The 23,514-nt window shown below is 36.1% G+C and overlaps 2 protein-coding genes across 5 annotated transcripts in view; both read left to right on the plus strand.

Moving 5' to 3' along the window:
• The first annotated feature begins 3,932 nt into the window (after nucleotides 1–3,932).
• NUDT12 (nudix hydrolase 12) lies at nucleotides 3,933–13,525 on the plus strand. Of its 3 annotated transcripts, none has more exons than XM_014261570.2 (7): nucleotides 3,933–3,992; nucleotides 4,487–4,700; nucleotides 7,740–8,329; nucleotides 9,175–9,342; nucleotides 10,307–10,420; nucleotides 11,766–11,965; nucleotides 13,332–13,525. In XM_014261570.2, exons 2-7 carry the CDS (start codon nucleotides 4,495–4,497, stop codon nucleotides 13,440–13,442), a joined length of 1,389 nt encoding a protein of 462 aa, XP_014117045.2. In that variant the 5' UTR covers nucleotides 3,933–3,992; nucleotides 4,487–4,494; the 3' UTR covers nucleotides 13,443–13,525. The 3 variants fall into 3 exon arrangements, with proteins under 3 accessions (XP_014117045.2, XP_087910302.1, XP_005533102.2); XM_088054176.1 differs by lacking the exon at nucleotides 3,933–3,992 and adding an exon at nucleotides 4,072–4,093; XM_005533045.3 differs by lacking the exon at nucleotides 3,933–3,992 and adding an exon at nucleotides 4,118–4,268.
• Nucleotides 13,526–14,016: 491 nt separating this feature from the next.
• The window catches only part of LOC106628724 (uncharacterized), a 43,684-nt gene continuing 34,186 nt past the window's right edge, over nucleotides 14,017–23,514 (plus strand). The window contains exons 1-3 of one of the 2 annotated variants that reach the window (XM_014261569.2): nucleotides 14,017–14,100; nucleotides 17,771–17,880; nucleotides 20,473–20,535. The gene's annotated coding sequence lies outside the window, so the exon portion shown is untranslated. The remainder of the gene's footprint in view (nucleotides 14,101–17,770; nucleotides 17,881–20,472; nucleotides 20,536–23,514) is intronic. The other variant, XM_088054173.1, reaches the window with a different exon arrangement.

The following is a 23,514-nucleotide window of genomic DNA, read 5'->3' on the forward strand; positions in this document are numbered from 1 at the left end:
TGTAAATGGATTTTTTCATAATAAATACTGTTACTAAATGTTACTGTTACTAAATGTTACTGTTACTAATGTTACTAAATGTTGTGAATTCATATTGTAAATATTGGCTTTTCACAAGTATTATGATAAATGTTATATGCTTTTGCTATATTCTTCTCTCTCTTAGCAAGTTATAGGCTTAAAAAGGAATTCTGAACAGTAGGGATATGTTTCATCTGGACAAGGCAAGATAACTCCAACAGGCAGGACAATGGGAGGACCAAGCTGTTTCCAGCAGAAGGACAGTGGAAACCAGGCTGTTATCAGCAGCAGGAAATGGAGAGCAAGCTGTTATCAGCAGCCAGGACCAGGCCGTTGGCAGCGGGGGAAGGATATGAAGACCAGCTGCCCTCAAAGGAAGGACGAGGGGCCCAGACTGTTATCAACACTGACCATTTGCAGAAGAAAGGAAACCAAACTCAAAATAATGCTGACCAGCTAGAATAATGATGACCAGCAAAAAAAATGCTGACCAGCAGAAATAAAAACCATACAGAGCATGTTCTAAGAAGGCGGAACCAGGGAGGGGACATGCTTTGAATATGCATTAAACCCTCACAGCAGGATGGGATAAAAAGAGTGTTCCCAAGATACCAGGTGTGCTCTTGGCAGCGCGCCAAGGCACCCGGCCGTAACTCTTATTGTCTTTATTAAACCTTTTTTTAAAATTTTACAGGAGTGAACTTAGTTTTTCACACTAAATAATAAATACTAACAATACTTTGTTGCAGCTCTTTCCTACAAGAAAGTAAAAAATCCCACCAAAAGGATTCCATCTCTTCAATACCAAGAAACTCATGTTTAGACCAATGGATGCTTTGGATCAAGCCCTTTAGCATTTGCTCAATTGTTTCCCAGGGAGGACCAATTATAAACTAATCAGGGAGGTGCTTAGGAGAGACAATAATTGTATTGGCCCAAAGTCCTTCTGTACAACTCCAAAGGATACTATTACAGAATGCTGAAGTGCTGGATAATACTGATTTCTTCTTCCTTCATAACAACTTTGACTCCTTAAGACAAATCACATATGCACCAAAATTTTATTTTGAAACTAAGAAGTATGAAAAGCATAGTCTGTTATAATGCACTAATTACAATGTACATAAACTAAAATGTTTGACAGCGTAATTCCTTTCACACATTGAGTGTCTTACTTGTTTCACTTCCAACAAACAACTTAAAAATCAGACCTTCTTGTAAACTTTACCCAGCACATCAACTCTGCAAAACAGAGCCTTCATGAATCATGGGTGCAATTGAGAGGTTAAGAATGAAGTGCAAGTCCAAATGAAGAACTAACAAATCTTCTGTCATATTGTTACTGTTTTACTGAAAAGCATTAAAAATAGATAATTATTGTGTGTAACCTGGCCCCAACACTAAAATGGGTACAATCCATATTATCACTCTAAAGAATCTAGATAATATAAAATAATGAAATTTTACGTTATTTTAAATATTTCTATTAACCTAAATGAGAGGTTTTGGAGTCTTTTTCAGACATCCACCTCAACATGGTTTATTAATTCAAATAAGGAGATTTAGAAGGTAGCTCAGACCAGACAGAACCACAGTTTTGTCAGTACTTTCAGGCACTCCAAGTTATCTTGCCCAATCACCTCAGTGCTCCAAATGGCACATTTTTTAAAGAACATGGATTTTATTTTTTTTTTCCTAAAGGCTGCAGCACCAAATGAATAGGGTATCAGGGCAATCAGATGTTACTACCTGGCTGCTGTCCACAGCAATCAACAAGCATTTTGAAATGACTATCATTAGTCACTATCTGGAGCCACCAGAGCCTCTTTCAGGATCAGAGTAAATTAGTGATGCTGCATTTACTTCCATTCTCACATCGACAACTTCAGACTCCTGAAGCCTTGCAAATACACCTTTACAACCATGCTTCCCACTACTGAAGAGCTAACAGACTCAATCAAGTTGAATGAATACTGGCCAGTACAGGCTTTATTTTCAACAAAATTCAAAAACCATGGCATAGCTAAATCCAACACCACTTTGACCTTCTCAGTGAATTTTACTTTGCCCTTGACTACACCAAAGCTAAAAACAGCTTTTAACCAAGCTACCATTACATTATTTCCATTCTCAAGATACAGGAAATTGCTCTTAGAAAATTCAGCTCACTGATTATTAAATGGAGATCTACATATTCTCAAGACTTTGTAACTTTTTACCCAGCAAAGTAACTATATCCATTGGTAGAAACAAAATATTTTCAAACTCACAAGTTGGTATGTTCCAATTTTAAAGTCACATTTACTTTATTACAGTTTCTGGTATTTTAAACAAGGGGTACTAAGTTGCCTTTGCAAGGATACACTGGAAGATGACACAAATTCCAGGAGAAGTACTTAAAATCGTGGACCTTGCGAACTATTGACATGATGTCAGGACACGGAGAGTGTGTCCTACCATCAACAAGACATAAAACCTGCTTCCATGTATTATTTATTCCTGTTCATACATTACTAAACTTCTGCAATACTCTTGAATCAAAAATGACACTGCCCTTGAGTAATACGTTATTTAGATATATACATATACCTCTGTATATACATATTTTTATATATGTGGGCATCTCAAGCTAAAGCTGTATTGCTAAAACAGAAACTTGATGGAGATTCTGGGAGTCACATTTAAAAACAAGCTGATGACAAATCATTTCATTATTTGAATACAATGGTGAATATCTCAAATAAAACATTAAAACAAATATTTGTATGAGTTAGTTATTCACGTTTAATACAAATCCAAGTAGGGAAACTGGTAATGTAATACTGATGGAAGAACTGGATTTAACCTTTGCATTCCAAATTTAGGCCGTTGGAATAGTGGCAATCTGTTTTGCAGGATTATCCCACACAGTACAAAACTTTTATTTTGACCTTTCAAAAGCTACGCTTTTGTTTGTTTGTTTGTTTGTTTGTTTGTTTTTGTGGGTTTTTTTTGGGTTTTGTTTGGGTTTGGTTTTCTAGCACTCTCCAGGTGCAAAGGCACTAGGACACAGTTCTATGTTCATTTACATAGGACTAGTATAGCCTCAATTTTCCAATGTTTTTCTTAGTGAGAAGAAAGATAATATCTTTACAAACAATTTGAAAGGGTGAAAATACGGGTGTTTGCATCTTCGAATTGGGTCTTAATGCCTCTATTGTAAACTCTGGGCAGCAGGTTTGTTGCAGACCCCAGACTGCTTGGCTCCTGAGACAAGGGTCTGCACAAGCCTGAACTTCCGAACTTTGGGGTAAAATGACAGGAGATTGTAGGAGAGATGTGTGGTAGGTGGTTCGAGAAGTAGTACCTCAGCAATAGGGAAAGAAAGAGGTCAACATGCGGCCGAGAGTCTGGGATAAAATGATCCTGCGCACTCTGAAACCTCAAGAGGGAAAATCCCGAGGGCGTGTGCCCAGTGGAGTCTCCCCCGTTATTCGGAAAGAAGGTTTAAGGACTTCTCTTTCTGGACATAAACCTCTGGTGTTTGTTGAATCTTCCTGATATTGGGCAGGACACACTTCTGGCTCATGACATCGTTCTCATTCCCCGCTAACTCTTCTCCCCGGTCACGTCAGTTGCTCCACCTTCCTCACAATCCGCAATCTGTTGCCACCGACCCTTGCCTTCTGCTAGCGCGGTGAAGCAATGCTGAAATCCGATCGCTTTCCTATACCCACCGAGATTCCTGCCCGGGGGACAAAATGGCTGTTTGCCCTCTAACCCTGTGCATCGACCCGGCCACGACCGGGCACTCCCCCCAGGAACACGCAGCGCCTGGAGCCCAGCGCCGTCCCTGAATGGCGGGGCGGGGCAATCGCGCTCGGCCCCGTTCCGTCTCTCTGAGGCTCGCGCCGGGGCGGGGCGGGAGCGCGCCAGGGGCCGGGCTCCGCGGGAGCGCGCAAGAGGCCTGGCTACCCTCGGAGCCGCGCACGGTAATGGTGTCCCGCTGCTGAGGCCGGGTCGCGGCCCTGGGGAAGGGGGTAGAGCGGGCCCTGAGGTTATCGCTGTGTTGCGCAGCGGTCCTGGCAGCATTGTGTGTGTGTGTGTGTGTGTGTGTGTGTCTGTCTGTCTGTCTGTCTGTGTCTGTCTGTGTCTGTGTGCGTTTGGTTACGAAACCACGACGTGTTTTTTTCACACTCAGAATTTACATTTCCACAGTAAAATCTTCTGGTCCTTAAGCCTTTTTGAAACTGGTTTTGACTGCTAAGGTGAAGTGTCACTATGTTTGGAGATGGGTGGGACAAAGATTTGATTTGGAAAAACGATATCACGCCAATCACAAGAATTTGTTGTTCTGTGTTTTTGGTGATAATACTAATTTTCTGTACAGCATTTAAGTTCGGGTTTTTTGTTTTTTTTTTTAATTCGTGTTAGTCGTAGTGGTAAATGCCCTCAGGCATTTTTATTTTCTTTTTTTTAAACTTAGTTGGCACAATGAGTGACTTTGAGAAGCCCCTGCACCAGGACATGGTTTCTCAGCTGCATGACTTCGCTGCTGCTGGAGACACAGCCAGGCTGAAGGCACTGCTCAGGTGCTCCCCGTCACTGCTCAATGCGTCCGCAGGGAACGGCTGGACAGCCCTCATGTACGGTGCTAGAAATGGACACCTTGAGGTTGTGCAGGTTCTTCTTCAAGAAGGGTAAGCTGTTTAGTAGATGCCATTCAAGAGCTCTATTTTGCACCCCCCCTTTTTGCTCCTATCACTTTTGTCTCAGAAGTAAATTTACCAGACAGGTAGTGGTAGAATTTTCAGGGCTAAAACTCAGGAAAATGTATTCTATGTCAGTTTACAACTGGGTTCTGCTGTTGCATCATGCTTTTTGTATTTGCTAAGAAAGTCTAAAAGTTACAAGCATCTCTAAAGTCACTCCTTTGACATTCAAAGTTAAGTTGTCACTTTTTACAGAATAGACAGAACAAAGTTTGCACCCTAATTCCAACCACTGTATTGAATGTTTTCAATATTTGATTGTGTATTTGATTGTTCCACTTAATTTTTTTTTTTCTAAACTTGATTTGTAATCCATCGGAATCTTTGTTAGTGCAGAATGTTTGCTGACTCTTCAGCAAACAATGACAGACTCACCTTTTCCAAAGTTACTTCAAATGGAAAATGTTTTAAAACTAAATTAGAATCAAATGTGTCTAAGTTTAATGTTAATCAAGCCCGGGCTGTTCCTTTCTGAACTCCTAATTACAGAAAAAAACAATTCATTTTGTAGTTAATGAGTAACTTCAAGCATAGCATTCCACAGCCTCCAGTAATCATCCCACCCATTTTTGATTTTTTTTTTCAGTCATACCCAAGACCTGTAGCCTCTGCTGGGGCTCAGAGTAGGGCATTAGATGAACCACTGGATTTTACTATAGTCAGTACGTTCCAGTACATAGAGGAGTATCTCAGTGCCAGATTTTGTGTATTGAGGAATCTTTTGAGATCCTGGGGAATTTATCAGTTGGTAAATAGGATAACAGTTCTTTAAGTTATGTTTTTCACTAAAAAAAAGTGAATTTTGCTTTTAAATGTCCTGTTCATGGTTGTTCTCTTAGGTAATTGAATATAGTTCATGAGATGATGCAGTGGCCTGATTGGTCTCCTTTTAGTTAATGCTTAGAAAAATTACTTTGACAATTACAGTTGCTGGTTATATAAACATTAATGTCTCTGAAGATAGTATTTAATAACATTACAGAGAATAATTCTAGAAGGCTAATCAGCAGATTTTTTTTTTATCACAGAACTGTAGAATCATAGAATGTCCTAAGTTAAAAGGGACCCACAAGGATTAAGTCCAACTCATAGTCCTGCACAGCATTGTCTCCAAGGATCACACCATGTGCTTGAGAGCATTGTCCAAATACTTCTTGAACTCTGTCAGACTTGGTGCTGTGAGCCCTGTCCTGGGGAGCCTGTTACAGTGACTAGCCACCCTCTGGGTAAAGAACATTTTCCTGAGAGCCAACCTAAACCTCCTCTGAGAGAGCTTCATGCCATTCCCTTGAGTCTTCTGTTATGAGTTGCTTTAGCAGCAACTTTAGCAAAAACTTGTAATTTGTGTTTTGAATAGTTTTCTAAACTGTACTCAGATTCCCTCAAAAACAACTGAGTTTAATATAAAATCTCAAGATGTTCTTGCCTGTGATACAGTTACATGTGTATCAGCAGCATTAATATTACAGTCATCTTCTGGTTTTAAAAACTGATGAGTCCAGTATTTATTACATAATTTGTAGTTTACAGTGACATTTCAGTTTTACTTACCAATTTAAGATTGGCAAATAATTAAATTGTGTTATTTTGACCTCCAATCAAGCTCAACCTATTTAAGGTTTGGGTTTCTTTTTGGTTTTAGTATTTAAATGTATATGATGAGGCAGCATTCCATTATCTGTTTCACTTCACAGATATCTGGGTGACTAAAAGATCCCTACAGGAACCAGCTTCTGCCACTAAGCAGAGGCTGTATTCTTGATTTTAATTTTATGGTAAATCATCAAATATCCTGAGTTAGAAGGGACCTGTTACAGTGCACAACTGCAGGATCATGTCCAGGGAAGCCATAGTTTCTGAGAACCAGCATGGGACAAGAACTAGATGGGCTCCTGTTCGTGAGACCATTTATTCAGCGTGGGAACAAAATGTCATTCAGAGACAGAGAGCCCTGAACAAAGGCAGGGTGATGGGTTTTGAGGGACAGAACTAGGGTGGGGTTCAGGGTAAGGGACCACTAGGAACACAGCAAGGGACAAACCCCCCCAGGGATTCAAACCCAATCAGAATTCCTGGGCCACCCCTCACAAGGGGTTTGGGGTGGGACAACTTCATCGGGCTCACACAGCCCATCCCCCAACACAGGAGGTAAAAATTAACACACATGGCTTACAGCCATGCCTCTCACTTTAACAATGCTTATCTCTAAACTAAATCTTTGCCTCTCTGAGGCACCTCACAACAGGGACCCACAAGAATCAACTTCTGCAGCTGTACAGGACATCCCAAGAATCCCACCATGTACCCATATGCCCAAGAGCATTGTCTAAACACTCCTTGAACTCTGGCTTCATGTCCTGTCACTGGTCACCAGAGTGAAAAGATTAGTACCTACACCTTTGCTTTCCCTCATGAGGATGTTGGAGATCCCAGTGAGGTCTCTTCTCAGTCTTCTTTTCTCCAGGCTGAACAAGCCAATTAACTTCAATAAAATATTTTATTGTAAATGTGTTTTTGCTGGTTCTAGTAGCTTCTAGAAATTAATGCTTGTTAGGGTGCTTTATTTTCTTTTCTTTTTCTTTTTTTTTTTTCCATTTTGATTACTGGTTATGAGGAACAGATTTTCAAAGCTCTGTTTTTGAGCCTTTTTTGATGATACAGTGTGTAGAATTTTAATTAATTCATTGTCTTTGTACTACTTCATGAATTTTGGTGAATGATAATCTGGAAAGGATCAACAAAAATGTGAAAGATAGCCTTAGCAAAAGAAAAAGAAGTATAATTATATTTTGTCACCACAATGCTAAACATTTTGACTAAAGATTATCCCAGTGTAGACAGAGTATGTAGAAGTTCTTGTACCTTAATAGTGTCAGATGTATATGCTGGAGGTAGGAATAATACAACATCTGGGCCCTTCCTAAACATATTTACTCTGGTAACCTCAGCTTTTTTCTGTTTCTTTAGGTGTGACCGATCCATCATTAATAAATCAAGGCAGACAGCTCTGGACATTGCTAAATTTTGGGGATACAAACACATAGCTAATTTGTTGGCTAATGTGAAAGGTGGTCAGAAACCTAGTTTTTTGTCAAATTATATGAAAGAATATGAAAATTATTTTGGTATGACGCTTCTGGACAGAAGGAGTAATAAAAGAACAGATTCCAAGTGGCTAAGCGAAAAACAAAGCCATCCAGCTACAGTATACATCCTCTTCTCAGATCTAAGTCCCTTGGTTACTTTGGGTGGGGGAAGAGAGAGCTCACAGCAACCAGAAGTAAAGCTTTGCAGGCTGCACCACAAGGATGTGGAAGAGTGCATGAACCAAACCGAAGAATGTACCTTGGTTTTTCTTGGAGTTGAACTTCAGTATGATGTGAACCTGATGGCTGCTTGCAGTGGAAGAGTTCTGCAAGAAGAAGATGGGTTAGTTGCTTGGTTTGCTCTTAGCATAGGTTCTGCTTCTGCTGAAAAATTTAAACAGAAGCATGAGGACTGTTACTTTCTTCATCCGCCAATGCCAGCATTACTGCAGTTACCTGAAAAAGAAGCTGGTAAGATGCATGAAGTGCAGCAGGTACAAAATGTATAATCAGAAGGACATGCTTTGTTATTCCCTGAGGTATAATTCAAAGAAAAGACAAACCAGTGCAAAGAAATTATGTGTTTTCAGTGGCTTTAGAAATATTCTGATTTTAAAAGCCTGGTATTGGCTTTGTGAGGAATTTTGTATGTTAAGAACATGTGAATTTGCAAAGGACTAGTTTTTCCAATGACAATAGTAGACTGTAAAACCTATTGATCATCATGGGCTTTAAACAGTAATATTTAAATATTCATGAATTAATATTATAAACATAAAACATTACTGAGTTTTGAGTGAGTAATGAAATTATTAACTAAAAATAATAATTACGAACTTATTAACTACAAGAAATGAGTACCTAAGTCCTTTATAACAGTGTGTTGGATACTCATCTGACAAGGAGGTGTTGAAAAGTCAGAATGACAAAGTGAATTAGTGTTAGTGAGGACATTAACAAAATTTAAAAAAAAAAGAAAAATACTTGATACATGTAATTTTGGCAGTTTGCCTACACAATGTGACTTTTGTGAGAAGCAGAGTATATTGATTTGGATTAATCTGTTCCTGAATGTGTATAAATTGCCCTGTAACTTTTTTTTCTTTAATACCATGTTCTGTTGCATTTGCAATGCTGCAAAGATGAAGATCTGCATAACTCATAGTGCTCAACTTCTCTTTCAGCTATGATTATGATTCAAACTACACTCTTGACTTTTTTTGTGTTAAACTTCACTACTTGATTTTTCTGTGCTGTTAAAAGCTTAACATGAATTAGTATTTGATCTTGTGCGTTTTCAATGTATTGTTTTAAAGGAGTAATAGCCCAGGCAAGATCTGTTCTAGCATGGCACAGCCGCTACCGATTCTGCCCAACATGTGGGAGTGCAACCAAGATTGAAGAAGGGGGTTACAAGAAAACTTGCTTAAAAGAAGATTGTCCCAGTCTCCAAGGAGTTCACAACACATCATATCCAAGAGTTGGTGAGAATACTCACTGAAAAGTGAAGTATATATGTATTATATGCATGTAAAACAATTTATTTCTAGTTATTTCTGCTGCTTATTTTTGTCCTAGGTTTTCCATACTTGTTTCTCCACAGGCTTTTGTGTCTCTTTTCTGTTTAGGATTAAGTAGTTCAGGCTTCTCTTTCTTGTACTAATTAGTGATACAAAATTGCTGTGACAGTGCAAACCTTATTTCAACACGTAATATCAGTTAGAAATTCAAACAGTCTAAATGAGATACCAGCAGCACAAAGGGTCACATTTTACTTTTTTACTTAAAACTAGATGGCAATAAAAAGGGGAAAAGATCATGAGTTGATAAGGTTGCTTAGATCAATAGGAAAAAATACTAAGTTAGAAAGAAAAAGACAGATACCACGACTAGACGTGAGAAAATTTGTCAAAGTGCAACATCATATGAGAAACTGATAGCAAAGAGTAAACAAAGTCAAAGGTGGAAAATAGTTAGTATTTAGTCAGTATTTACATTGTCAGCAAAGTGTCTCCTTATTTGGTGTTTAGTCAAAAATACATTCTTCAGACCTCTGTGGTGAAGAGAACGTGCTAAATGAGTTTGCTGCAGAAACTGTTGGTATATCCTGGATGCAAAGCTAGGTCAGTACTGCTGATAATCTTAGTAGATTGTGTGCTTTGGTTACAGATAATTTCTGTCCTGCATTTCAAACCTTGGTTAGTAAACTGCTTCTACTAGACTTGTATGTTGCACAACCAAATAAAGAAGTATCTTGCATGGAGAGAAATCCCAAAGTGAAATGAAATAATCAACGTGAGTGAAATACAGTTTACTCTGAGCATGCACACAATTATGATTTCAGTGTAATTTTTGTCTTTATATGCATTGGCATGGAATAGACTGGAAGTTTTTACTGCATTTAAGTCCCTCAAATGTTGAAATACATTTGCTTCATGTTCTTTGCAGATCCAGTTGTGATAATGCAAGTCATCCATCCAGATGGGAACCACTGTCTTTTAGGTAGGCAGAAGAGGTTTCCCCCAGGAATGTTTTCCTGCCTTGCTGGATTTGTAGAACCTGGTGAGTAATTTAATTTTTCTTTATCAAATGTATTTTCTTGGTAACAGTATTATACCTTTACAAGTACAGAGAAATATCTTTTGTGTTGTCTCAAATTGAAGTTTTTTGCTTCCTGAGAAAGGAGTTGTTATAATAAATACGCTTATTCTGTACTTTGCAGCTGCTGATTTATAGAAAAATAAACAACCTGAGTAAATAAAAATATTAAATAGTTTTCACATCATCAAATCACTATTTAAATGAAAAAAAATAATTTTAAAACATGTCACATTGGCTGATGATACTGAGCAAAGGATTTTAGCATAGGAAAAGTAAGTTTTAAAGTGTAAGTTAAAATTACCATGAAGTTAAGCATATGCTTATGTTTACAGTCTGATTAATTCTATGGAATATGAGTAGAAATTACAAAATTCTGAAAGAAAGATAAACAGATATTTCAATAACTATGTCAAGCAATAATAGTTGAAATTAGTTACAATTATAAGTACCTGCAGAACAACTTGTAAAACTTACATTGGGAATAGATCTTTATCACCAGTGAAATCACAGTGAATAAATACATTCAGTAAATGAGTGCAAGTTGACATACAGTGACAGCATAAACAAGTTTATTCAGGTATCAGTCGAAAGAAGTCAAGATATTTATTTCTGATTATATACTTGTCCTTTAATTAGCCTTTAATCAGGGAGTGCATGTGTGCATATGTAGGCTGGTGACCATCAGCATTCCAAACACAGACATCCACAGTTTTTTGTGGATCTGGAAGCAAAGCTTTCCATTGCAGTTTCAATTTAGTGTTGTCTGCGTGTGTTAAGACAATGAAGAATGAGTCAGGCAAAGGACAACAGAGAAATGTGAGCAAGTATTCTAAATCTCTGTTTTCTTACTATTGTAATTCTAAATACTGATTTTTCAAGTTGTAGTACATGCTGTTGCAATCATACTGAAAATCCAGAAATTAACACTAGTTAATTTCTAGTGCTAGCTACAATGAACAGATCAATGTTTCAATAATTATAGGAATAATGCATTTTCTACCTAATTTTTGACATTTTAGGTATAGTGATAATGGTTTGTGTGTATGGTGAGTTTTCAATTCAGGAAATAAATACTATTATGGAGAAATTACTACACTTTCTTTTCAAAGTTCCATTTTGCTTTGGTGGCTGTTTTACCTTATTAGACTTGTGTGTCATGTGCTGAGGTCTTTGCCCTGTTCCATGAACTAGATCTTTATAGATAATTGCCTTGGGCAGTTTCAAATCTTTTGAGTCAGTTCAAAGTTCAGCATGTGATGTTTGGAGTATTTTAATGAGCTGCTTGTTCTTTGCCCTTTTTGATTAGGCGAAACCATAGGAGATGCTGTTAGAAGAGAAGTAGAGGAGGAGACTGGAGTCAAAGTTTCCCATGTTCAGTACGTCTCTTGTCAGCCATGGCCAATGCCCTCCTCCCTAATGATTGGCTGCTTAGCTGTTGCAGTGTCTACAGAAATTGAAGTTGACAAGAATGAAATAGAGGATGCCCGCTGGTTCACTAGAGAACAGGTAAAGTTCAGTTTTATTTTCTTCTTCTATTGATTAGTCTGTGCCTATATTGGTTCTGGCATACAATAGACTTGCTTTTTCAGAAAGTCAAATGAGCACGTGTACTCTTGGTTTTATCATACTACAGTTGCATTATATTATGGTTGTAGTTAATTCCATATTAGAGAAAGACAGCTATTCTATTTTGGGGGTACAAACACATTGCTAATTTGCTGGCTTATGTGACAGGTGGTCAGAAACCTAGTTTTTTGTCAAATTATGTGAAAGAATATGGAAATTATTTTGGCATGACACTTCAGACATTACTCAGTAATATCTGAGTTACTTGCAAGTTCATTTTATAACATTTTTGCCAGTTTGCTCTTCACCTTTCCCTTCTGTGAGAGAGCCAAGTTATTTTAATCCATTTCCTTAGCAAGCCTCTGCTTTTCATGCAGAAGTAGTATTTAATAGCAGCATTCATCACAGTTTCTCCAAACAAGCATGCTACCAGTGTGAGGGTGGAAGTTAAAGTAAGGACACTGGGAATTCATTAGATTGAACATCTATTTTCATGCAGTACTATTTTAATATTCTGATATGAAATGCAGCTTACTGTGCCTTAATAAGAAATCCTGCATTTAGCTTCCATCAGTAGTTAAAATATAGTTAAATAAAAGAGAGGCAGAAAAGACTGTCACAGAAGTATGTCAATTCATGAGTAGAAGAAAAGATTGCTTCACAGGTTTTCCCTCAGGCAACTTATGAGTTAAGCTTTTAATAACACTGGACATCTGCCTAGCAGTTCCAAGTGTTTTGACTGTACATCACCTTGAAGGCAAAGTTAGTCACCTGCAATCTCAGTGTGTTTCTGTTAACACTGGGAACATTATTTTAGATGAATATCAGTTCTGAATACAACTAGTCACAGATTGGTGTACAGCCAGAAATAAATATACTTCAAAAATGTACTCAAAGTGTATTCTCATAATACTTGCAACTGCTTCAGAAGACAACGAAAACACATCTCCTTTGGCACTACATATAAAAATTAAAAATATTTTTGTCACAGTGTAGAGCACCATCTGGTGGTCCTTGCTATAAAAAGGCTTCACAAAAACCTTAAACAGTATACTAGCAGTCTCCACAGTTCTGTTAGGAAGAAGGCATACTTTGGGGCACATTAAGCTCAAAAATGTCATAATTTGCACAACGTGGGACTTTTTCTGTATCTACCTTGGGGAATCTCTTAGTATCTCTTTAATAGATACAGCAATGGTAGACTGATGGATCATTACAGGAAGTTAATTTCTGCGTTAATACAATGTTAGATTCTATGTAGTTTATAAAGCTGTCTTCTAAAGATAAAAATCTGTTTCTATTGCAGATTGTGGAAGTTCTCATTAAAGGAAACCAGCATTCTTTCTTCGTACCACCAAGTCGAGCTATTGCATACCAGTTGATGAAACATTGGATTGGAATGAATGCTAATCTTTAATTCAAATAATTGATTTTTAAGTTACTTCTTCTATTATGAATTATGAATAATTATGAATAAATTAGAACTGCTTGTCTAGTGAATATGTAACCAAGTAATTTTCTGAGCCTTTACACTGGTTCCAGAGCTAAACTATGCAAATCTTTGTATGTGTTTTCAGACCTAAATTAGATTTGGACAAAACCAAATAATTATCCCAAGCAAGCAAGCAACAACTAAGTAGAACTGGTACCTTGCTAAGTGCAGGCTATGGTTTTTGTTCTAGAATGAAATGATTATGCCTTTTGCTGCTATACTTTTTATGTTTGACTTGGTCTTCCCACACTGGAAGGAGTCATAGCATTACAAAGAGGGCTGTCTGACCTTGACTGCTGTTTGAATTCTCACATCCTCCTATTTGGCCTTAATTATAACTTTCTAATTTTTGCCTATCCCCATTCTTTAATTTTGACATGTCACAAAAATCTACATTCAGTGCTAAAAGCCTTCCCTGCTATGGTTATTTTAAAGTTAATAGCATACGTAATAGTGAATATATGGTACTTCGTATCTTTTACATTAACAACCTAATTTGTATTAATGGTCTAGGCAGGGCATTTACTTGTCCATTCTCACTTGGCCTGCACTTCCCCAGTTGTATGTCAGCCTGAATTTAAAGGTATAACACAATGCTTTGTTTTTGAAAAAGGTGTTAAGGTGTTGGAGAACCATTCCCAAAAGCCTAAGTATTAGTGTTTTTATAAGATTATGATTTACTTATTGATGCTAGGCAGTGAGTCATTTCATTCTCTGATAACTAGAAATGAAATTACTGAGTAATGGATAAGGACAAACAAGACATCTCAAAATATGCACAAAATTATTTAGTGAAATAGAGATGCTAAGATTGTTACTGCTATTAAGAATCTTACAGTTGAAAGAAATATATTAACTGCAGCTATAAGACTGGGATAGCAATAAGTTAGTTTAAATATTTATGTGTTTTTAATGCCACAGTTCAGATTTGTGCCTTAATTTATCAAGTTATTTAAGATAATGGTGATATTCTAAAAAGAAAAGTATACTAGTTTATTATTAATTTCATTATGTAATGGTTCGTAGTCTATCATTCTGCAGTCATTGCAATGAAATCAAAAGAAATGCAAATGACCTAAGGAAAATGCAATTATAGTGGCAAATGTAAACTTAATATTATGTGTTTATTTGAAGTAACTTAAATTGTTTTGAACAGTGAATGATGTAATATTTTTTCCAAAATTCTCAGCAACCTGGAATCCGTAAAACTGTTGTACAAAACCTGATTGTTCTTTTTTTTTTCCCCATCCATGTCATATTGTGCTCAGCAGTTTTCATGTTTATTTGGTAGGGGAGTACCTAAGAAACTTTCAAGCAAGAAGCATTCCTGACAGACTTGGAGTATTTGACATATTATGTTGCTTCATTCTCTCCCTTGTTTCAGCCATTCCTACAAATAAAGACAATCAGGTTATCTCTTGAGTAGTCTGGCAAGGAGAAGGAAACAGTAACACTGCTTCCCTTAAAATATGCTTTTACAGAGAGGGCAAGTTGTGGAAAGCTGTTGTAGCCAACATGTACCAGCAGGACTGCATGATAACAATGGCATTAGTTGCAGGTTGCTCATAGAGTAAAGGAGAATATTGGAGAGTATGCAAAAAGTTGTGGAAGCTAAGCAATGCAAGGAAGTTTCAACCAGTACTGTGGTGATTACGTTTAGAGAGATGAACAACAAAGGAGTGAGGAGCAGACGGAAGAGGGAGGATAAAGCATAGAGCAAATACAGGTAGCATAAAAATAAGTAGTTGATCACTTTGAGGTAACTAAATGTACATGACTAAGACCCATTGGAATACTATTTTTTTTAGTAGAAAATTATGGTGAGTTGCTATAGAGATGTTCTTCTAACAGTGAAACTCCATACAGTTTCCCTAATCAATACTGATTATAATAATCTGCCTAATTTTTTTTGAAAATCTGTATAACAGTATGTATCTGCAATTACAATGCTAATAAGTAAAATGAAAATTTTCACTTTCCTGCATGAAGAAAAACAGAAAAATAATTGTATGACAAAGGGAACAACCCTTAAAAAATCTCTGATTTTGAGCGTAATATTTTAATGATCTTTCAAATCTAATAACTCCAGTGTGTCAATAATTTTTAGACTACATATATTTTCAAAATCTAAGACAGCCTTTTGAAAAAGCTTTTGAAGCTTTCATTTCCTTTTCCCCTCACCAACAGAAGAACCATTCGCAGGGAAGAAGACAAATCTCTATTGCTTAAGAAAACTACTTAGATAAATTTAATCTATTTAATGAGAGATTTTTCCTGGCTTTTTATTGCCCTTAATTTGCCTTGTTTGTAGGTCAGGGTTCGAATTTTAATTTGAAAATACCTATACATTTTCTGAATGACAGTTACTGTTTGCAGTTTAAAAAGCAAATATCAAATTGAAGAGCCAAATGCTGTGGTTGTCTGTCAACTACAGCATTTTAGGAAAGTGCCAAATTAAATGTAGAAGCAATTGAACAGAGCGTAGTGATTCTGAATGGAGTATTGTATGGGCAATACCTCCAGAAGATCTCAGTAGTTCAACTTACCCAAAAGAGGGCAGCAGCTTTGGAAGCAGGCTGTTTCTTGCCTCAAAGTAAATGTGGTACATTAAGAGAATAGTGTTACTTAAAAAATTAAAAAGAGGGTTTTTTTCTGTGCTGTGAATAACGATCTCTCTCTTTTCTCCCTTGCTTGTACAACAGTATCAGACCAAAAGGAGTACACATGACATCAGATAGTACAAGGCAGATAATTCTGGATGTCCTGGTTTAGGGCAAATTTGGGAGAAAACCTCCAATGGCCCCCCCCCCCCCCCCCGGGAAGCAAACCCACGTGCCCCCCCCCAACCGGTTTGGGAAGAGATTTCTCTGAGAGAAGTGGAAAAAACCTGTTTATTTCACAGGCACAGCACTACCCAGCACAAGAATGAACGATATCAAATTACAAAACCTCTCGCCCTTCAGAAGAGATGACAAACTTCAGAGGGTCTCTTTCCTGTGGGTGTTCGCTCTGTTATCAGTCCCTCTGGCGCTGGAAAATGCCACTGCCCAGGCTGGGCTCCCGGTAGTCCACGGGTGCAAGCTCCCGGTGCTCCCCCGAGTCCCCAGTCCAGAACAGGTTCGATTCGTTTCAGAAAAAGGGAAAGAAAACAGTCCAGGAAGACCTCTCTGCTCCGGCTAGTTGGAAAGCCAAGGCGATCTGTGTCTTGTTGTCTGTCTGTGCTGTAGTCAAAACTCCTGATGCAGGGGGAGCAAGTACAGTCTCTGATAACAGACTCGGTGCTTCTTTTCCATTCACTTTTACACTTAGATGAAATTTTAAGAATAAAAAATCTGTGTGGACGAATGGGGATACAATTTAACATTATAATCAACCCAGGACACTGGAGATGCCTTTTTATTCCAGTTTGCCTGTGCACTAAAGAGAATTACCTTCTATTCAGTACATAATTTGAAAATATTACATATTTTATCTATTTTTATAATGACTTACAGATAATAGAAATAGTAGCTTAATAAAGCAGAAAAATATAATTATATTATGTATTAATAATTAATAATTAATTATTAATAATTAATAATTAGAGAACAGACCAAAATAGATACATCTACTGAAACTGTAATTTCATGCAATATAATGACATTTTATGAAAGTATAACGCTGGTTATGATATTTTTACTTTGCATTTGTCTCAATAAACATACTTCTTTTAACTCACTTTTCATTCTGGATATATGTAAATATGTGAAAAGTAGAATCATTCCAGTGTTGATTCTATAATTTGAACATTATATTTTCTATAGGAGTGTTGGCAAGTTAGTAAATGATTACGTTGAAGTCTGGAACATGTGAGGGAAAAATGGGTGGGTGTCAACAGGCTGATTAAAGGTAGACCAATCATGATGCCTCATGGAATTAAATATACTAATCAGATTCTGAGCTTAGCAGACAGAAATAGAAAAAGAAGTGGAATAAGACTGTGAACATTGCTCCCTCTTTTATCTTTAATTTTAATTAGGTAATCTAATTCAGTAAGACTTTTCAGACAAAGCTGACATTTTGTATCCGCTGGGTAATTTAGTTGTTATTTTTATTATCTGCTTTAGCTGTGAAGAGTTGAATAACTGGTAGTCCTTTATTGCTTCAGTGATTTGAAGAATATGTATATACGGCATATCATTGCTGGCTGAATTTGATAGTACAGAAGGCGGTAAGTCTAAAGAAAAAAAAAATTAACTTTTTATCTTATTAAGCCTTAGCAAGACAACCAACCCATGCTTCATGTGCTTAGAAAAGCAAACTGTTCACAGACAGTCCATAACAGCAAGCATCTGAGGAAAATGAATATTGGCTCATGGCAATGGTAAGTATAAAAGTTTTTTCTTTAAATTTGACTCTATTAGGTAATATTCTGTAGCTACTAATTGTTACAATTCATCATGGTTTTTATAAAATATGGGAATACTGGAGATTTTTTTCACAGTGATAAAATATGACTGTTTTCCTAAATGATGGATTTTTAAGATGGATATTTGATTCCTAAGACTGTATTGATTATCTTATTTTAGCATATAAATACTATACATTTAGTAGTATATAATTTTGGAAATTAAAGCCTACCTGAATGAACTTCTCTTTGCTAGAAATATTGCCTTTCAGGAACCAGTATTTCACATTTGAATATGAGGAGTACTATGATAAGACAACAGAATTAGTAGTCAAGAATGAATATTACATGTTGCTGATAGAGAAGCTTACTTTTGCATTTTTCAGCACTTAAATAAGCCTGGATATTAATTTTTTTCTTTCTATAATGTCATCATCCTGCAAACTAAGCTAGCTTTGTTAAAGTACATTCTTAGTTCTTTATAAGGAGAGAAGCATTCTAACATTCAGCTGTAGGTATTTTCTCAAGACCTCTGCCAAAGCTAAAAAAGAGTACATGAAATAAGCATCTCAAATTCTTTTGTCATTCTAAATCTAAATTATTCCTTACTTATTTGGTGTAAGTTGCTCCTCTGGAGAAAGTGACCCTGGAAAGTACTGTGTCTTAGTTTTCCCATTTTAAACGCCAGAAATCAAATCCTAGAAGTTAGGAGAGGGTGACAGATTTTGCCCTTATTGTATTCTATGAACAATGGAAGATTTTCCATGCATAATTGTAATTTATATTTTATAGTCACAGATATTTTGAAAACAAAAAAACTACCTAATTTTCAAAGAAAATTTTATGGTGTAACTACTGTGCAGGGTTTTTTTGGTGGGCTGAGTTTCAAGTATAAGCAAATACTTGGAATTTACCTGATTTATGTTGAGATGGATGAGCAGTTCTGAAACTCAGATAAATTGGAGTAATTCAGAGACTGAGAAAGAATTATAGTACTATGCTGACAGTAAAATATTTGACTATAGAAACTACATTTCATTATTGGAAATGGTTGATAATGTATGTTATAGTGAGATTTCTACTAATTTCATGATAAATTGCTGCAAAATATTGGGAGGGTATTTCCCATACCTGCTGTCATTTTTGGTACTGAGAAAGGATGAATTCCATAGATAGCACTCTAAATATCAGATGACAAACTCACTGACATGAACAGGCTAATCCAACTGATACTCAGTTTAGGAAGTTTTCCTTTGGTCTCTAAAATAGGAGTAGCAGAGGTCCAACAATGTAAACAGAAATGACAATTTATGTGATTTTTAAAACACGTTTTCAGAGCTTTTGATGAAGAAAAGTTATTTTATGCAGTAGAAAAGAGATGTCATACCCAACAAATTCTGTTCTCTATTTATAAATATGTTTTTACTTATATAATAATTAAATACATGAATATCCATTGTAGTAAAGTTGAAATATTCATTATTTAGTAATTGTGTTAAAATCATGATGGAATGTTTTATGGATCATTTACAGCACAAAGGCTACCTACTAGTCTTTTGCAGTGTAAGGCAGTGCACATTTTTAAATGAAGGTAAAAATGAAAAATGCTAGCACAGAAATTTAATTTCTCCAACATCTAAAATAAATGCTTATCTTCATTATTACATTATTTTGTCTTTTATTGCAAAAGCTCAAAATAATTGACCAAAGAGCAAGATTACTTAATAAGTAGACAGCTTTAAAGGAAATGAGTTTTACATAAGATTTTGCAGAATTTAAGAGCTGAAACCTGTTAACTTCTCCCTAAAAAGGTAGAAACACCTGTGTATATACAGCTCATGATTTCTAATGATTTCTAATCTGTATTTCACTACACTACACTATTTGCTGGCACTTGCATTCTCAGTGCTGAGTTAAAACAGTCTTGAAAACATTTGACTGACTGCTATTTTAGTAGCATTTTCTAAATCTTAAATGAAGATATCCCTACCTGCAGGGACACAGCTTTAATGTATTGGAGAGAATAATATACCTATTATTTTTTTTCAAAAGATTGGTCAAAATCTATTTAACACTTCCTGTTGTGTCAATTTCTGCTTGTAGAAAAGTCAAAAATAATGCAAAATCTAATGACATGGGGTTCGGGTTTCCTAAATATGCTGATTTATGGCATATGTGATATTCTTAGTTGTTTAGACAGTAACCTTCCTTCTGAATCAGAATTGAAGAAATACTGATTGGTGTTTGCAATTTTTTTGTGGTCTGAAAAAAGAGGATCCTGATTTGATGTGCTCTTTAAAAGTGCCACAGCACAATTCATGAAATTAAATGGTTGATCAGTGGGTCCCAGTACATCACCTGTTGTAGATTGATTTCATTGACCCATGTTTTTTCTGTTTCATTTAGATGTTCAGAGTTAAATGGATATCTGCCATATATCCACTGAGTTCATTTGATTGGAATCTGATTATTTGTAGACATACAGTTCACATTTTTATTGATTTTGCAAAGTGCTATATGGTACTGTTACAGTCCCTGTAAATGACTGCCTGCTTCCTTTTTTTCTAGACATTTTGCAGACACCTTTTTAAAGACCAGTCTTTCCAGGAAAATTTATAGGTGAACCTATAAGTAAGTGAAAATAGCATCCATTCCAACTGAGGAAGAATGTGAGAAATATACTGCTAATACAGGCATTTTTGATGGCATATTTTGTTTGTGTTTGACATAAAAAACATTCTTTGACATGAAATATGTTCTGCAGTTCTTCAGAAATGTGTGTTAAGAAATTATTCAAATAAAATCGTAGTGGCAGCTTGATAAGGAGAAAAGGGCAAAAACTAGAAGGTACTTCAGTAAGATGTACTTCAATGAGATAAGTAAAAGGTAAATCAGTTATGAGCCCTTTTTGCCTACTGTCTGTGGAACTCAAGGCTCTCCAATACAACTCATACTAATGACATTGTAAATTATTGGGGCATCTACCCCAATGTATGAAGTCTAAAGTAGGAAATATTCCACCAGCCACAGTCAGTACAGAGAATAAAAAGAAGAAATCAAGCAGTAAACTTTAGCATTTGCCTAGAGATATTTGAGAATCTCAGATGGCTTTGGATAATTCTATTTGAGTCTCTATGGTTCTAACTGTGTCAGTTGTTTCACTGTGAGGCACTGAAACAGGTCACTCAGAGAAGCTGGAGATGCTTCATTCCTGGAGGTGTTCAAGGCCAAGCTGGATGGAGCTTTGAGCAACCTGGTCTAGTGGAAAGTGTCCCTGTCCATCACAGGGGTGTTGGGATGAGATCATATTTAATCTGTCTTCCAGCCTAAACCATTCTATGACTGTATAATTCACATGGGAAATTCCAACTTTCATAATTAGAGGAGAGGAACTAAGCAGTAAGAGACTGGACCACACATAGCTTGTAACTTGAGAAGCAAAGTCAAAGCAATGATAAGTATGAAATACAAGCATATTGTGAAATACAAAGAGACACAATGGAAATGAACAAGAATAAAATTCAATGTAATTTAAGTTCATCTAGGGAAATGGGGACAAAAAGCAGGATTCTGAATCAAAAGATCAACAGATCAGAATGATTTAATATTGAAAGACAGAAGGCAAGAGAAGTAAAATAATCTTGTTTGAGAAAGGCTTGTTTTCGTATGTTGTGACAACTTTGTTCTGTAGACTGTGAGCACTGTAGAATTCAGTAGGGAAGTATTCAGTAAAGTACCACTGAATATGTTCATAGCAAAACCTTCTACAGCATAGGATATTGAATTGTAAGTAAGAGACTTACAGTCTAAAAGGAAAGTTTATATTATCCTGATAGATCTTAAAATATTTTACAAAGGTATTGTGTCATCACACCATTCCAATTCAGCATCAGCAAATATATTCTCCATATTTTCCTTTCTTTTTTTTCCTTTGTCTTTTCTGACAGTCTTGTCTTTATAGGTTCACTGAACGTGTTTTTACTTATTTTCACATAAAGTCTCCACAATTTAAGTATATAAACATAAAGTAAAATAACTCCCATATTTTCAAATTTATGTCCAATCAGTGTTTTTAAGGCAGCTTTTTCTGCATAACAAGATGAACTCAAAGGCATTCATTACAGAAGTGTTTTGGGTTTTTTTTTGCTTTTATTATCACAGAGCTTATAATCATCTGGATGAACCTGAAGGAAACAGCATTACAGATGTTACCCACAATGAGAATAAACACATTCTAGACAGTGCTTTACCTGTATTCACAGTGTGATATGAATACGAACATTTCTAGTGATCTTTTACTCAAAATTAGGATATTGTTATTCTGAGCTAACCTGAGCACTAATCTACATAGTAAGAATAACCTGTCATGTAAGGAACTATGTCAACAGACATTGGCTTCCATCCAAGCAAATGCTGAATGCCTCTATTCCCAGCTAAGCTGATTTGGCTCATATTCATCTAGTGTCCAGCAGTGGACAAAATAGTTCCTAAGGCAAGTTTTATCATGCAGTCCTGATAGTTCTTACAACTAATCCTTGCTCAAGTCAATAGGTGTGCTTGTGAGTAAGATTGAAGGTGATGAGATTCCTAATTCTCTTAGCGCATGTCAGCTCCAGGACCAATGAAACAAGAGTAGACAAAGACAAAGTGTGGGTAACATAAACAAAAAAGCAAATAACTGGTGCCTCTTCTGATATGGTAGACCTTAGAGAAGAAAGGATAAATTAACATGTGTAAATGTTAGGCATTTACATATGGGCAGCAAAACTATTTGCATCATTAAGTTGTTTCCAATGCTTTTTGAAATTTAAGGTATCAACAATTAAACACACTCCAGGTACAATAAAAGTAATATATAAATACTATAATTAATATCCAAGAGCTGATAAACTTAATCATGAAAACATTAGAGCTGGTAAAATTAATCACAAGTGGACACCGCAAATAATAATTATAATTTTGATCTACTTACTACCAATTACAGAAATTATTTTTAAAAATGCAGCCCAATGATCCTGTTAAACTATATTGTAAATCTCACCTTCGACAATCAAGCAAAATCTCTAATCCTACCTCTATAAACAACTGTGACCTGTGGCTATTTCCACTGGTGGTTTCATAGCTGCTTGCTCAGAGTTTTAAATTTTAGACGGTATTAGATCATTTCCCAAAACCCTGTCATGCAGAGAATCAACACTATCTACCTTCAGTACTTTCAGTGTCCCATGATACCAAGTACACATAAATTTGAATAGTAGTAGAAATATGGATCATCTCAGACACAGAATTCCTTCTGCAAAGTCAAATTATATTCTACCATTAAGAAACCTGACAATACTGGTCATTTCAACTGTGAAGAGAAACTGAAATTAATATGGTTTCATTTATAACTTTATAACTCTTTATAACTGATCTACAATCCTTTCTATCTCCTTAATATTCAAGCATTTTTCTTGCAGTAATTCTTTCCGGGATTTTAGATACTTTTTTATTCTTCAATCTATCTTCAACCAAGCAAACCTTATCCCCAAAGCCTTCATAATTCAAATCCACTGCTAACTGATTATAGATATGCCTATTATTCTTTCCTAAAAGTTAGGCTTTAAACAC

Source organism: Pseudopodoces humilis, chromosome 4 (genome assembly GCF_049639895.1).
Source record: "Pseudopodoces humilis isolate 2021_Gansu_Grassland_sample_001 chromosome 4, ASM4963989v1, whole genome shotgun sequence".
Classification (NCBI taxonomy): domain Eukaryota; kingdom Metazoa; phylum Chordata; class Aves; order Passeriformes; family Paridae; genus Pseudopodoces; species Pseudopodoces humilis.